Source organism: Lithobates pipiens, unplaced genomic scaffold, assembly GCF_037356315.1.
Source record: "Lithobates pipiens isolate NorthernLeopardFrog02 unplaced genomic scaffold, aLitPip1_a1.2 Scaffold_30, whole genome shotgun sequence".
NCBI classification, from domain to species: domain Eukaryota; kingdom Metazoa; phylum Chordata; class Amphibia; order Anura; family Ranidae; genus Lithobates; species Lithobates pipiens.
In genome coordinates this window covers 176,030,015-176,045,916 of record NW_027507791.1, presented here as the reverse complement: position 1 = coordinate 176,045,916, position 15,902 = coordinate 176,030,015, and the positions used below count along the sequence as shown (strand labels likewise).

The window sequence follows — 15,902 nt, the reverse complement described above, 5'->3', positions numbered from 1 at the left end:
CATCAAACTATTCTCTAAGATACTAGCGAACAGACTCAACCCACTCCTCCCCTCCATCATCTCCCAGGACCAAGTAGGCTTCAACCCTGGTCACGAGGCTAGGGATAATACTGTTAAGGCAATTAACTTACACCACCTGATAACACAAACAAGCCAACAAGATTTTTTCCTGTTCCTAGTTCGACAGAGTGGCATTCGACAGAGTGGCATGGGACTACATTGAAGCGGTCTTACAAGCTATAGTCATAGAACCACACATGTCCGGCCTGATCCTCTCCTTATATGAGTCAACAACACTCTGTCAAATGCCTTCCCCAGCCATAACGGGATGAGACAGGGCTGCCCTCTGTCCTATATCCTTTTTATACTCAAGCTGGATCCATTCCTTTCGAAAATTGAGATTTAACCCTGACATCCAAGGCATTCAAACACCCAATAAAGAATATACATATGCTGCCTTCACTGACGACATACTATTATTTCTTGTACAACCACTGACCACTTTACCAGTATTACTAACAGAATTCAAACACTCCCAACTACTCTCCAAACTCAAAATTAATCTCTATAAATCGTTTTCTCTCAACATATCCTTACCACAACACTTATTAGACCAATGTAAAGAGAATTTCCCTTTTCAGTGGAAACATGAATCAATTACATACTGAGGCATACAAAGGCATACAACTCCCCTGAAAAACTCCCAGATTTATATAGTAAAAACCATATACCTCTCCTAAACAAACTAACCTCAAAAACTGGAACAAATTATTGGTTTCTTGGTTTGGCAGAGCAGTAATCCTAAAGATGAACGCCCTGCCAAGACTCTTATACATTCTCCAGATGATTCCTATACTAGTTGCACTATCCTTTTTTTAAATGTACAAAAATATTTGCTCAAAATTTCTCTAGGGGGGATCGCAAACCCAGAATTAGCCTTAAGCAACTTACCCGACCAAAGCGACTTGGAGACATTGGCTTCTAAGACATTCTTAACTATTACACAGCTATCCACCTTACCAGGCTAGTAGACTGGAATGTTAGCGCACACCACAAAGATTGGGTCCCACTGGAAGCTTCCTTCACAACCCTACCTCTGGTCTCTCTACTGTGGATGAATCTTGCACCACATCCCATTAGAGATCCATCTTCACCCATTAATAGGACCTACCGTACACTGCTTCTACAAGATGTGTACCCACACCAACTTATCTTCCATCCCAGGTCCACTGACCCCAGTAAAACTAAACCCAGGAACCTTCAGGAATGCGCAGCCCCTATCTTACCAACAATTGGCCACAAGACCTCATCAGAACCCACCAATTCTTTCATCAGAGAAAACTCCTGTCTCCCAACTCTCCACTCGACTGGAAAAGCCATCTCTCTCATACTGCTCGCTCACTACTTAAAGTCCCTGGACAAACACTTTCAATGTTTAAGACAACTTACACCCTTCGAAATATTATGCACCCAGAAAACAGCCCAACATCATCTAATATCCTCCACACACAACCTTCTTATTGTAGACCTGCATGCCAATGAGAGCTTAGCCTGCAAAAAATGGGAAAAAGACCTCTCCATCTTACTCTTGGCAGAGAACTGGGAACAAACATTCCTGAACATCCATAGAGGGTCAACAAATGTCACTACATAGGAAAATGGATATAAAATCCAATATAGATGGTACCGCACACCAGCCCTTCTAAATAAATTAAATCCCATTATACCAGCAATCTGTTGGAGATGTCATCAAGATAAAGGCACTCTACTAAATATTTGGTGGTCCTGTACCCCCTTACAAACTTTTTGGAAAGAAGAACGCCACATCACCTCCCAGGTCACCTCCTATGATCCAGAACTCGCCCAAGCCCAATTCCTACTCCACCACTCACCCTTACCACACAAATCCTTTCACAAATCCCTAGAAATGCACATGATTAACGTAGTGAAACAATGCATTCCCCTGCACTGGAGCTCGACACAAACCCCCACACTCAAAGAATGGTTTAATAGAATCCGTAAAGTCACTGAAATGGAAGAATTGATCCACATCGCACGCAACACCCCAACAAAATTTAGCAAAAAGTGTTGGTTGCATTTTCAGACAACATCTGAATACTTAAACATCTACAATCCACCCACCTAAAGAACTAACCATGATTATATGGAGCTCTACCCACCACTTACTGTAATCCACATCCTCCACAACCCAATCTTCTTTCAGACATCCCTTTCCTTTTAAAGGTCACCACCCTCCAAAATGCACTCAAACTCCAACTGGAACCCCCCAACTCATCTAAAAACTGAGGAGGGAAGTCAGAGATGGCCCTTCGACCCATCCACCTTTTATTCCTCCTCCCTCCCTCTTCCCTTCCCCTCCCACCCCACCCCACCCCTACTCCTTTTTCCTTTTTCATACGCTCCTCTACCCCTAAAATACCCACATAAATCTTTATTCATATCCACTTCGCATACACCACGATCACCCGTCGCAGCAGTCATACATGAAACTAACACATAGTAAACCCCCTTCAATTATTGCCCATACTTCCACCCAAAAGGAATTGTATTATAACCACATACTGTATCCAATGAATCTATGCTTTCTAATCTAACATCAGTAAACCTTGGCAACAGCCAATCCTATTTTGGACATCCCCCTAAGATAATGCTGGATGACGAAGTTTAGCATACATGGAAACACAGGGTGGGTTCAGATCCCCCTCCACACACAAATGTGGAATGATAGAATCTTCTCTATAATGGTATACTGTGGCTTTACATACGTTCATTGTATAACTGGTGTTCAAGATTTCTGTAAATGCTTTTTACCTTTAAATAAAGGAAATTTGTTTGAAAATATAAATTCTTACTACTTTCTTTACACAGTTTGTCTACTTTTAGTGTCAGCAGCTCATTTATTGAGTGTGGTGGCGCAGTATTTTCCTTCCCTTTTTTTATATATTCAGGTTCTATACCATTATAGCCCTTCCTGTCCACTCCATCTGCCTTATTTTCTGCCTCTTCTGTCCAGTAAGGTTTTATTCATTAGAAAAATCATTTGTATATAGCTAGATACAACTGTACAGTCCAATATCCCAGGGGGTATAATGTACAACAAATCAGGGGTCAGGAGTATAATTTGCAACATACTAAATGTAGTGAAAGTACAGAATGGATAGAAAGTGGACAGTGTGGATAGTATCTGTATACAGTATGCATAATCTGGGTGCACAGTGTGGCTACTGAAGGTACACAGCATGTGTGAATAACATCTCATCGGTTCCTTCACTGCTTTCTTTTCTCTGCTGTCAGAGCTGGACCCTGTTTGCTCTTTTTAGAGCCCCCTCCTCCCCTTCCCTCTATTGAATGAACAGCCATGGCTCATTCATATGCAAATCCAGTTGCTTATGAATAGGGATGAGCTTGGTGTTCGACTCGAACACATGTTCGACTCGGACATCGGCCGTTCTGTCTGTTTGGCGAATTCAGAACTTCACACCAAATTCGTGTGGCAAGAATGGCCCACAATGCACTACGCCATTGCAGTGCATTGCTGGCTCACTTATATAGTGTGGGGCGTGTACTAAACCCCCTGAACTATAATTGGCTACAGGTATCCTGCCTGTGGCCAATTATGGCTCTCCTCGCTGTGGGTGCTGTGATTGGCCAAGCATGCGGGGTCACAGTGCATGCTTGGCCAATCACAGCGCCCGCAGCGAGGAGAGCCATAATTGGCCAAAGGCATTATGCCTGTGGCCAATTATAGCTCAGGGGGTTTAGTACAAGCCCCACACTATATAAGGGTGCCAGTGAGGTGGCCTTGTGTAGTGTGTTCTGGCGTGCAGGGAAAGAGCTAGATAGGCAGGGACAGTGTGTTCTTTTCTCAGGCATCTTAAAGTTAAAATGGTGTTGTGTGTCTCCAGCACATTATACACCTGTATCTACCCTTTATTGCTGGTGTTCTATAATAAAGGCATCTACAGGAGTTAAAGTGGGTGTTGTGTGCCTCCAACACAGTATACACCTGAAGATATCCCTTATTGCTGGTGTTGTCTGTTGCATATCTTGCATATTAGCTTTTAAAATTAGCAGTTTTGATTTTGAACGTTCAAGTCCCATAGAATTTAATAGGGTTCTAAAGTTCGTACGAATTTTAGGTCCGTTCGAAGGTTCTGGTGCGAACCGAACCGGGGGGGTGTTCGGCTCATCCCTACTTATGAATGAGCTGTGGGCACAATGTAACAGGGGCAGGAGTGACTACAGCAATATTCTCAGTGGAAGCGGAGAACACAATCTAGAGCAGTGGGGAGGTATGATGCTAAGAATATGTAAATAGATGAATGTCCATAGCCTTGTTTGTTATGCATTTTTGTAAGACTAGAAAGAGGAACATAGTGAAACGATAGTTTGACATATTTGTAAACTCAAAAACATTCTTTATTAGCTTTAAGTTTTATAATAAAAGTTTTATATTATTTTTTAATAATCATTTAATGCTTATTTCGGGTCTAAAAAAGACAAAGTAGCACTTAGGAATGAATATACAGGTAAGAAGCCCACAACCTGATGTGAGGATAGCAAATATCTCCACTGCCACAACATGTTTTCCTTTGGTACTTAAATAGGCTGGGACAAAGGAGATCCAGGCACTGGAGAACACTAGCATGCTGAATGTGATAAATTTGGCCTCATTGAAGATATCAGGTAAGTTTCTGGCTAAAAAAGCAAGAATAAAACAGACAAGTGATAGAAATCCCATATAGCCTAGAACACAATAAAAGCCAACTAAAGATCCTTCACTGCATATAGCTAAGATCGTTCCAGTTTCATCTTTCACATTATAAAATGGGAATGGGGGAGACATCCCCAACCATAAGGAACATATTAGTATTTGAAAAAAAGAACAACCAATAGTGATGTTAATAGATAGTCTAGGTCCCAAAAAAGCTCCAAGTTTACTTCCTGGCCGAGTGGCATTGAAGGCTATGAGAACAGTTATGGTCTTGGCCAGAACAGAGGAGACTGAAAGAGTAAATGTTATGCCAAATACTGCTTGTCTTAGAAGGCAAGTCACTTTGTGGGGATGACCTATGAATAGAAAAGTGCACAGGAAACACATTTTCAGAGAGATTAGGAGAATATAGCTAAGTGTTTGATTATTTGCTTTCATGACTTTAGTATTTCTGTATTTTATACAAAATGTCATGATTATACAAGTGGCATCAAAAAACAAAAATGAGACAGTTGATAAGACTTTTCCCAAAGGTTCATGATAAGATAGATAAGAAACTATTTTAAAATCACAAGCATCTTTTTTTGTATTAGGCCATTGGTCTTCTGGGCATTTGTAACAGCTGTCCATATCTAGAGTGAAACACAAAAATGTTTTATTAAAGTACTTTTATAATTGTTTCATATTCAAATATTTGCAGGTATGCATCAACCCATATTATTTACAATTAAAAAAATAAGGAGAAACTAGTGTCCATGGGTGTCACTAAAATTGTATCTCTCTTTCAGAATGTACTGCAGTTTTGTGCTCCAGGGCCCACATGTAAAAGCAGATGTTTTGCTGCTTATCCAAGCAACTTCTTCCGTTCCAATTAATGTTCTAATTAGTGTCATGAACATACCCATACCCCGCCCCACCCTAGTCATACAGGTGACAATTGCTTCTGACATTTGGGCTTAGCGGGGAACTTTCCTTGCTAAACTTAGGGAGTCCATACAGGCATGATGCAGTTTCCCTTATGTGGAAAGGTGCAGCGGCACGAAACACATAGAGTCCAGTTGCAGAAAACAGAACTTGTATTAATGCAGAATCCAGTAATTCATATCAAACCCGTCAAGAAGGCACCCGACTGGAAACACTCATGGCATATAACAGCAGAGGGATACCTATTATGAAGCATATAGTCCACAAGAAGGCCCAGTGAGGTACCAGTACAGGAGAACAAGGGAACAGGGGTTTTCCCAGGCTCAATCAGGGAATCAAAAGATCAGTTGAAGGAAAAAAGGAATTAGAGGGGGAGGAGAGTTCAGACAAAAAAGGAAAAGGACTTAAAGGGCATTGGAATCTGTAATCTAAGTTCCAGGGTTTTGTCTGACTCCCTGTTCTTTGTTAGACAAGGGTTTGAAATTCGCTCTGCCTAAGAAGCTTAACAAATTTCAAACCTTTACGGACATACATAAGTACGTACACAGACTTAACATCAAACGCCATTTTGTGTTAAACTCTATTAAAGAGACAAGATTGACTTGTATTGCCAGAATATCAACATCCTGGACTCTTGAATGCATCCCTCTTTAACCCACCGGGTATGCTTGCCCCATCCCTGAGGGTCTTTCGAGATGTTGTTTTGAGAGTTTTAGAATCAATGAAAGTACAAAGCTCCAAAATGGCCAACAATTTAGAAGAGTGTTTTTTTTTAAATATATTCTTTATTTTTAATTTTTTTGAAAAAACAAGTGCCTAGTACACATACAAATTATACCAATAAATCACTATCACAACTTACAATTGTATTTCACACCCATTAGTCTTACCCCCCCCCCCCCCCCCCAACACAAAAAAAATAAATAAATTAAAACAGAGCCAGGAACCACCCCTCGCCTCTCCCTTCTATTCCTCTCCCTCTCCATCCCCATTACCTTCAAGCCTTTCGAGATATACCTTATTCAAAAAAGTTCTCCATTGTTGCCATTTCCTTTGAGATTTTTGCCCTGTTTCCTCCAATTTCTGTATAGACTCCTCTATTACCCTTATGTATTCTACTTTCCGCACCCATTCTGGTATTGTCGGGACCTGCCCAGTTTTCCAGTGATGTGGAATCAAAGATTTAGCTGCGTTCAACAGATCTGGAGTCAATGTGCTTCTATATTGTGTGATCCCTTTCTCTGTATCGTGGAACAGACATTCCCATGGGGATTTTCCAATCCTTTCCCCTGTCGCTAAAAATATCATTTCTATTATTTTCTCCCAGAATGGAACTATTTTGGGACAATCCCACCATATGTGCTTAAAAGTCCCTAGTGCATTACATTCCCTCCAACAATAAACCCGGTTTTCTTCTCCAAACCTCTGTACTCTTTGGGGGGTCAAGTACCACCTCTCTAACAACTTAAAAGACATTTCAACCGTTTGAACGTCCCTTGGGAGTGAGTGGGTCATTTTAATTATTTTTCCCCTATGATCTTCATTTCTTAGTGAACCAATCTCCTCCTCCCATTTCCCCAAATAAGCTGGAAACTTGGAGTCTGCCTCTTGCCTTAGTATTTTGTAAATTTTAGAAACCCTTTTCTCTAAACATTGTGCTTCTTTAAGTAATTTCTCTAGTGGTCTAAGTAGTGTCTTTCCTCTCAACAGCTGTGGTAACCCTTCAGTAAAATGTGCAATTTGCGTATATCTCCATCTATCTAATGTCTTCTGTCCCCATTCTTGTGTAATTTCCCTAAAGGTGCTTATCCTATTTCCTTTCATCACGCTAATGTTATTTCCTCTCTCTTTGCCCACCTACTAAAGCATAAACGCTCCTCTTTCCCTGGAAGAAAATAATTTGTATCTAAAAGTGACATTAAAGGGGAATTATGTGGTCACTCCTGTCCATCCCTGCTCCATGCTGTGGTCTGATCTGACCTCCTCTATGGCTCAGCTTAGGCGCATATGCCTTGGACCGATGCTTTTTACTCTCTCCATATGGAAACAGTGTCACAAACGGTTCTCTCTCTCTTCTCCATGCTCACCCCTGTTGAATGTCATTTTTAATCCAGATATACCTGACAGCCTCTCGGTGAAGAATATGTTTCCTTGGTATAGGTCTGGCATCTTCCAACTTCGCCATCTGGTGCATCCGGTATCTCGCAAACTCCTATCCTTTCCTGAGCTTCAGGATAAATATGACATTCCAGATCGACTCTTTTTTTCATACATTCAATGTAAACATTATTTCCACTCCAGATCCCCTGACCTGACTTTGGCCAACCCTAACACCTTTGAAACTGTGTGCTCCCAAGGTCCATGCCAGAAAGGACTTATATCCTCTATATATAGTGTCCTCCACAATTCAACCTCACCCACCACAGAAACACATCTTTACATGAGAAGATGGGCTACAATTTTACCGTCCCCCTTAACCATTTCTCAATGGCAGGACATTTGGACTTCTACTTCTAAAGTCTCTAGATGTGTGGAGCAGAGAGAGACGGCCTATAAGATACTAATGTTTTGGTACAAGACCCCTGAAATGTTACATAAATATGATCATTCCATATCTAAGCTGTGTTGGAGATGCCTAAGAGATGAGGGCACCCATTACCATATTTTCTGGAGCTGCCCTTTGATTATACCTTTTTGGTCTATGGTCCAATCTCTACTACAATCTGTTTTAGAGGTAGATATCCCGTTAGACCCTAAACACTACTTGTTAGGCCTACCTATCGCGGCGTTATCTAAGCACGCCAAGAAACTGACAGCCTATATTCTCCTAGCTGCCAAGAGAGTGATCCCTGCTCTTTGGTTGTCCCCCTCCCCTCCGTCCCAGCCGCAGCTAATTTCTGCAATTGCATACATACGCAGGATGGAACGTATGACTGCGCTGGTACAAGACTCTCTACCTAAGTTTTCTAAAATATGGGACAGGTGGGACAATTCCACGTTTAACCCGGAGACGACACCTTAATTTATGGCTCTTTACTCTCGGGAATGTTTTTCTCAGGTTTGAACTTGGGATTCATACTCCACGACCCCTCCCGCAAATACAAATACATCTCTTGGTCTATTTACATATCCTTATTGGCAGATTCGTGGTGTGTCCTTTTCCCCTTACCTTTTGACATGCTGTATTAAACTGTTAACATTTTATATCCCGCCTGCGGCGGTTTTCTTTGTTGCTGTTACATTGTCAATTTTGATTATTTGTATCGGAATGTACAAATTCATCTGTTGTACAAAAACCTTTTTCTCAATAAATATACATTTAAAATAAAGGGGAATTATAGTGCCAGTTGTACCTCTTATTAATTTTATCCCAAATTTTTAAGGTGTGCCTTGTTAAAGTGCTCATGCTAGTCCCTAAATCCCTATAATAGGGAGGTATCCATATCATCTTTACCAATTCCGTGCAACTTAGTGTACCTTCCAACTCTACCCAACTCTTCTCTTGCTTATTGTGACTCCAATCAGCTATCCTTGAAATCACTATTGCTTCGTAGTATTTTTTAAAGTCTGGCAATGCTACACCTCCTCTGTCTTTCTCCTTCACTAGGACGTTATAGGCTATACGCGGATTTTTACGTGCCCATATGAACGCTGTTATCATAGATTTTAACTTTCTGAGATAGCTTGGGGGTAAGGGAACTGGGATCATTTGAAACATATAGATTGCCAATGGCAATATAAATATTTTAATTGCATTTATCCTCCCCATCCACGAGAGTGCTTTATATCTCATTTTGTTTATATTGTCTTTAATTTTATTCAGCAAGGGTAGGTAATTAGCCCCATATAAATTGGATATTTGTGCTGTCAGTTTTATGCCCAAGTAGGGCAGTTCTCCTTTGCACCACTTAAATGGGAGGTGGGTGGCCAAAGCTGTCTGTTCTCCCTCTGTTAAATTCAAGTTTAAGATCTCCGACTTGGACATATTTATTTTGAAGTTGGACAGTCGCCGTACTGCTCAAACTCTTTTAGGAGGGATGGAATTGTTGTTCTTGGGTTGACTATATATAGCAGAACATCGTCTGCAAATGCAGAAACTTTATATTCCCTCTCGCCCACCCGAATGCCCCTGACATCCCGGTTCCTCCGAATTGCCACCAGAAGTGGTTCCAAGGCAATCACAAACAGAATCGGCGAGAGGGGGCATCCCTGCCTCGTCCCATTAAACAGCTCCAGGGGGCGAGACAGGGAACCGTTCACTCGGATTCTAGCTGTCGGATGTGAATATAACGCTTTAAGCCATCTCATCATCTTCTCTCCTAGTCCCATATATTTTAACGTCTCGTATATAAACTCCCAATCAACTCTATCGAAGGCCTTTTCGGCATCTATCGATAACAGTACTGTGGGGGTCTCTCTCCTAACAGCTTCTTGGATCAAAACTATGGACTTCAGAGAATTATCCCTCCCCTCTCGCCCCTGGACAAACCCTACCTGATCTGGGTGGATCCATCTCGGGAGAAGGGTTTTTAATCTGTCCGCTATTATTTTCGCGAAAATCTTTATATCCGTATTTAATAGAGAGATCGGACAGTAACTCCCTAGAGCTGTTGGGTCCTTTCCCTCTTTCAGAATTAATGCTATATGGGCACAGAGGGCCTCATCCCGAAACTTCTCCTCTACTCCTACCGCATTAAAATATTCGCAGAGTTTCGGCGCTAAATATCCCTGGAATTCTTTGTAATACAAGATAGAGTATCCGTCGGGGCCCGAACTACCCCCGAGGGCTGTATTCTTAATTATTCTCTCTACTTCCTCTATTGTTATGGGGGCCTCTAAAGCCTCCATCTCCTCCTTCTCCCTCTTGGGAATTCCAAGCTCCGCAGATAATCCTCTATTACACTTTTCCTTTTTCCCTTGTCACCCCCTTTCTCCCCTATATTATACAGCTCACTAAAGTAGGCGTGAAAGTTCTCTGCAATTTCTGGGGTGGCGAACTGTTTCTCCCCCCCTCTGTCCCTGATCATTGGAATGTAAGTCCTATTTTTATATTCTTTCACTCTATTTGACATCCATTTGCCGAACCTATTTCCCCATTGGTATCTTTCTTAATTTATTTTGTGGAATGCTGACTCCCTTTCTTGTTCTAGGGTTTCTTCCAGTTCTCTCTTTTTCTCTATTAACTCCTGTCTTTCACGTACCCCCATTGGTCTAGTTTTCTGCCCTAATTCATTACTCTCCCTATATAGATGGACTTTTTGTTTCTCCCTCTCCTTCTTTTTCCCGGATCCGATCCTGATCAGGAGCCCTCTTATTACTGCCTTGTGTGTTTCCCACAGGGTGGCTCTAGAAATATCTGGTGTGTCGTTTAACTCAAAAAAGCACGACAGTTCCTGTTCAATCTTGCCAAGGACTTCCTGATCCTGTATTAGTGAATCATTTAGTTTCCATGTTCTCTCTGTTCCCCTTTCTCCCTGCACCTCGAGCTGTATTACTACTGGGGCATGATCTGATAGGGTGATTGGTTTTATTTCTGCTTTTTTAAGATTTGTCACTAGTTGGTGCTCTACCAATATATAGTCCAATCTTGCAAAGGAGTTATGGGGTGCTGAGAAGTGAGTATAATCCCTCTCTTTTAAATGGCAGATTCTCCATGCATCTAGTAACTGCGTATTATCTAAGGTTTTCCTTAAAGCTCTGTATCTGCGGTCTGACGCCCGGGTGCAGCCCCCCGAGTTATCCAGTTTGGGGTTTAGGGTCCAATTCAAATCTCCTTCTATGATCAGTTTTCCTACTCTAAATCCCTCCAACTTTCCTAGAACCTTCTTTAAAAATGTATCCGGGTTTCTATTGGGGGCATATACGTTCACTATTGTACATTTCATATCAAACAATTTACCCTTTAAAAATAAATACCTACCTTCCGGGTCAGCCAAACGCTCCTCTATTTCAAATCTGGTTGATCTGTCAAACCCCGTGGCCACACCTCTTGAGTGGGCTGATGGCGTGTCCCCATAGAACCAAAGTGGGAATTGAAATGATGTCAGTTTTGACATTGATACATTAGTAATGTGTGTCTCTTGGAGACATACTACACTCCCTCCCAGAAATTGGAGATCTTTGTTTATTTTATACCTTTTTTCTTTCATGTTTAATCCCCTTACATTATACGATATTACATTAATTACCACCATCAATTACTATTACCCGGAATCGGAGCTTCACGTAGGCTGACCCGGAGGTAAGTACCTTTGGGGATTGAGAGGGAGGGAGAGAGAGAGAGAAAATAAAAAACACAAAACCCCCATAACCCAAACCCTCCAACCCCTTCCCACCCCCACTCCGCAACAATACCCCTAAAAAGGTTGGTCGGAGTCCCCCCTTATCTTTGTTGCACATATGGGTTGGACACATATCTCGTTGGTGTCCTCTCCTCCCCATATTTACCGGGGGGCTCACACCGGTGACTCTCCAAGGACCTCCTCCCTCCCCCCCTCCCCCCTCACCCTCACCTTCCCCCCTGCATTTTTATTCACTTTAGCACTCCTCTACCCCCCTGCCTTTTTTTACTTTTTTTTTTTTTTCTTTTCCTTTCTCCCTTTCTGGGCCTATTTTTACATTATCTTGGGGCTTCCCTCTCTGGGTTAAGTTCCGCTCCTCTCCCTCTCCTCCATCTTAACTTCCTTTGTAGGGGTCTAGTTTCCTTCTCTTCTTCCCCCCACCCTGGTAACTGGGGGGGAGATATGTCCAACCTTTCACAGAACCCTTTCAAATCCTTGGGGAATCGCAGAACTGCAGAGCGCCCGTCTTTTTTCCCTTTCAAACAGGCTGGGAAATCCCATTGATAGGATACTCCTGCTGCCAACATCCGTTGTGTGAGGGGTTTTAATAGTCTCCTTCTCATCAACGTTTCTGTTGCAAGGTCCGGGAACACCTGCAGCTCTGCGCCCTCAAAGGTCACCCCTGCCATTGTCCTCAATTTTTCCATTATTAACCCTCTCTCTTCTATATAGTGAAACCTCACTATCACGTCTCTAGGGGACTCCTCCCTTGCTGCCATCCGCCTTGTGATCCTGTGGACTCTATCTATCTTTAGGGTATTAGTAAGCTCTCTTTCCAGTAACGGATTAAATATCTGCTGTACTATACTCCCGAGTTCCCCACTACTATATTTCTCTGGGAGTCCTTTAATGCGGACGTTCCTTCTGCTTCGGTTTTCTTGGTCCTCTAATTTATACTGGAGGTTTCAAATACATTTTATTGAGAAGAAGGTACATGACAAAGGAAATACCGTAAGATGAATAAAGGCATTTTTGAAAGAGCTGTCTGACTCTTGGGAAGGTAGTCACATCAACATTTAAATGCGTTGAAAACATAAACATATTACTCCTTGCAGGAAATGGAGGCCAAACCATTTTCCCTCACAAGAAGGGGATGACCTCAACTGGATGGATCTGCGGATGCCATGGCATGGCACCATGGAATCCTTCAAGGGAGCCAAGGTCCTACATGGAATATGCATAAAGAAATAACAGATTACTAGAGGGAAAGAGGGGGGGGGGGGAGCTTGCCAAGCCTGGTATAGTATAGCAGTCCGCACCTGAGGAGGGTGGGAGCCCAACCGGTGGTGGGGGTGCGGCGTTGAAAAATAGAAGATACACTGTGTTGTATACTGGGTAGTAAAGTTTTACACTGCGGTAAAGTTCGCTGGTAGCAGGGGGTCCTGGCGAGTGAAAGAATGGTCTTTGAGGAGGGTCCGTTCCTGTGGAGTGAGTTTGGAGGCGATGTACAGGTCCCATCTACTATGGAAACGTTGAGTGGCTTTAGGTTGGTGTAGGTTTGTGTTAAGTTTGTCCCGGAGAAGAAGGTGCCTGAGGTCTCTGTTGACTTGAGAAACTGAAGGGGTGGTAGTGGCAGTCCAGTGTGCCAGAATGGCTCTCCTGGCAAGCAACAGGCAAATCAGGGCCCATTCCTTGCCTGGGGGTGAGGAGGTGGCCGACCATGGGAGTAGCTTAGGATCCCAGTATCCGAAGATGAGGAGTAGCGGATCCTTGGGAAGTTTCAGTAGTGTGACTTCGAAGATGAAGGCCAATATGCGATCCCAGAACGAGGAGATGGCCAAACAAGACCAGTAGCGGTGGGCAAGAGTAGGTCTTGATTGTTGGCAAAGAGGGCACTGTGAAGCTTGAGAAGTATGGGGTAACCCCGATGGGAGGAACGGTATATGCGCTCTGTGTGAGATTTTAAGTTGAGTTTCCCTCCAAGATTCGTTCGGGATGAGACGGTATACTGAGTTAAGGCCATACAGAATCTTTTCGACTATGTCATCATCCGAAAAGTCTTTCGCCCAATTAGATAACGAGGATGAATGCAGAGAGGGTGTTGTTTTGAGAAGTAGAGGTTTGTAGATTTCAGAGATTTTGTAGGAGTCTTGGCGTAGAAGCGTGTCGATGAGAGAAGATTTGAACCTCGAGTGCTCTGCCCTGCATGATTTCTGAAGAAAGCTGAGGCACTGGCCGTAGTGAAAAGCAGAGGAATCCGGCAAGGAGTATTTTTGGGCTAAGGTCCGGAAAGATAATGCACGACCAGAGTCCAAGTCACACATGGATGAGAAGTTAATAAGGCCTTTCTGTCGCCATGTTGCGTAAGGATGGTGTTCCAGACCCGGGGTAAAGTTTGGATGGCCCTGAATCGGGAGGTGTCTTGACATGGACGGAGATAACTTGAGACCTTTTCTGACTTCTCTCCAGGCGATAGCGGTATCTCTCAGGAGAAGATTGTGTTGATAGGATGGGTTGAGAGTTTTCCACTGACAGTGGAGAAGGGCAGACAGGGAATAGGGACGTGTCATTTCGGACTCCAGTTGGTAATTCGAGCAACGGGATTTCTGGGTTATCCTGTCAATGCCTACCCTTAACAGACAGGCTAGGTTGTACGTTCTAAGGTTGGGGAGACTGATGCCCCCCTCGGTTCTGGGAAGGTGGAGTTTGGTAAATGCTATGCGTGATCTCTTGCCCCGCCATATGAAATTGGAGATTGCGGCGTTTAGGAGTTTGACGTCCTTGTGCCGGAGAAGTAGTGGTATCGTCTAAAGGGGATACAATAAGCGTGCGAAACTGACCATTTTGAATAGATGGCACCTTCCCAGAAGCGATAGTGGCAGATCCATCCAGTTTTCACATTCACGTTTAATTTTGTCAAAAAGGGGAGGGTAGTTCAGGTGGCATAGAGAAGAGGGTAGTCTCCCTATCTTAATTCCCAGGTATGTAATATGCGTTTTCGCTATTGTAAAAATGGAGCGTTGTGCCCATAGTGGATGTGGGTGGGAGCCTAAGGGGAGTATTTCACTTTTAGAATAATTTATGCGCAAGCCCGAGCATTGTCGGAATTGGTCAAAAACCTCTTTGTACTGGAGGTTTCTATTCGCTGTCTGCAGAAATGAAATTTGTTCTGTTATTTCATCCAGCCTTAGCTCCTGATTGTCTAATCTTTCCTCTATCTCCTCCACCCTCCCAAGGACCAAGTCTATATCTGCCCTTACTCCTGCTATTTCCTCCATTTTGGCAAACATCTCCGCTAGCATCTCCTTTATTAAGGGGGCTTCCTCCCCCTGAGGTGTAAGTTTCACCGTCCCTTCCCCTCTATTGTCCTCTTCTGCCGCTCTTATCTCTTCCCATTCCTGATGGGGTATAAGGCTGCTGTGGGTGGGGGCACTTACTTCCTTCAAACCCCCCATATTGGCTCCATTTACCTTTCCCCCTTTACTTTCTTCTAGTATCTTCTGCCTATTAAGTCCTGATCTCCGCGTTGTTCCTGACTTGGGGCTGCTTGGACCATCCTCTGTTATACTGGAGTTGCTTGCCATATACCGCTGGATACCCCCTGGGCTGGGTACCGGCGGCATATTTTTACCTGATTTAGCTTTCCCTCTCATTCTTCCCTTTTGGTCTACCGTATTCTTTTCTACTTCTTACCCCCCCCCCCCGTCTCACCCTCTGTCTCCTCCTAACTATCCTATCTTTCCCGTCGGGGCCCACCACTTCTCACTTCCTCACTCCAACCTCTCTCTCCCCTTTAGTCTGTCTGAGGGGCTCGGGGGGTATCAGGTCGACAGTAAAGGAGACGGAGGTAACGGTGCACCCCTCAGTCGACCTGCTAACCCAAAGGGTCCTTCTCCGTTAACCGGACCTCCCTCCTTCCTAGTGTTATCCTCTCTCGTACCGGCAGCAGATAGAGTAACAGC

The 15,902-nt window shown here is 43.3% G+C and overlaps 1 protein-coding gene across 1 annotated transcript in view; it reads right to left on the bottom strand.

Moving 5' to 3' along the window:
• Positions 1-4,489: 4,489 nt before the first annotated feature.
• The window catches only part of LOC143942250 (vomeronasal type-2 receptor 26-like), a 33,272-nt gene continuing 21,859 nt past the window's right edge, over positions 4,490-15,902 (bottom strand). Inside the window, exon 4 of the mRNA XM_077463496.1 lies at positions 4,490-5,367. Within this exon, the coding sequence (XP_077319622.1) occupies positions 4,490-5,367 (878 nt within the window). The remainder of the gene's footprint in view (positions 5,368-15,902) is intronic.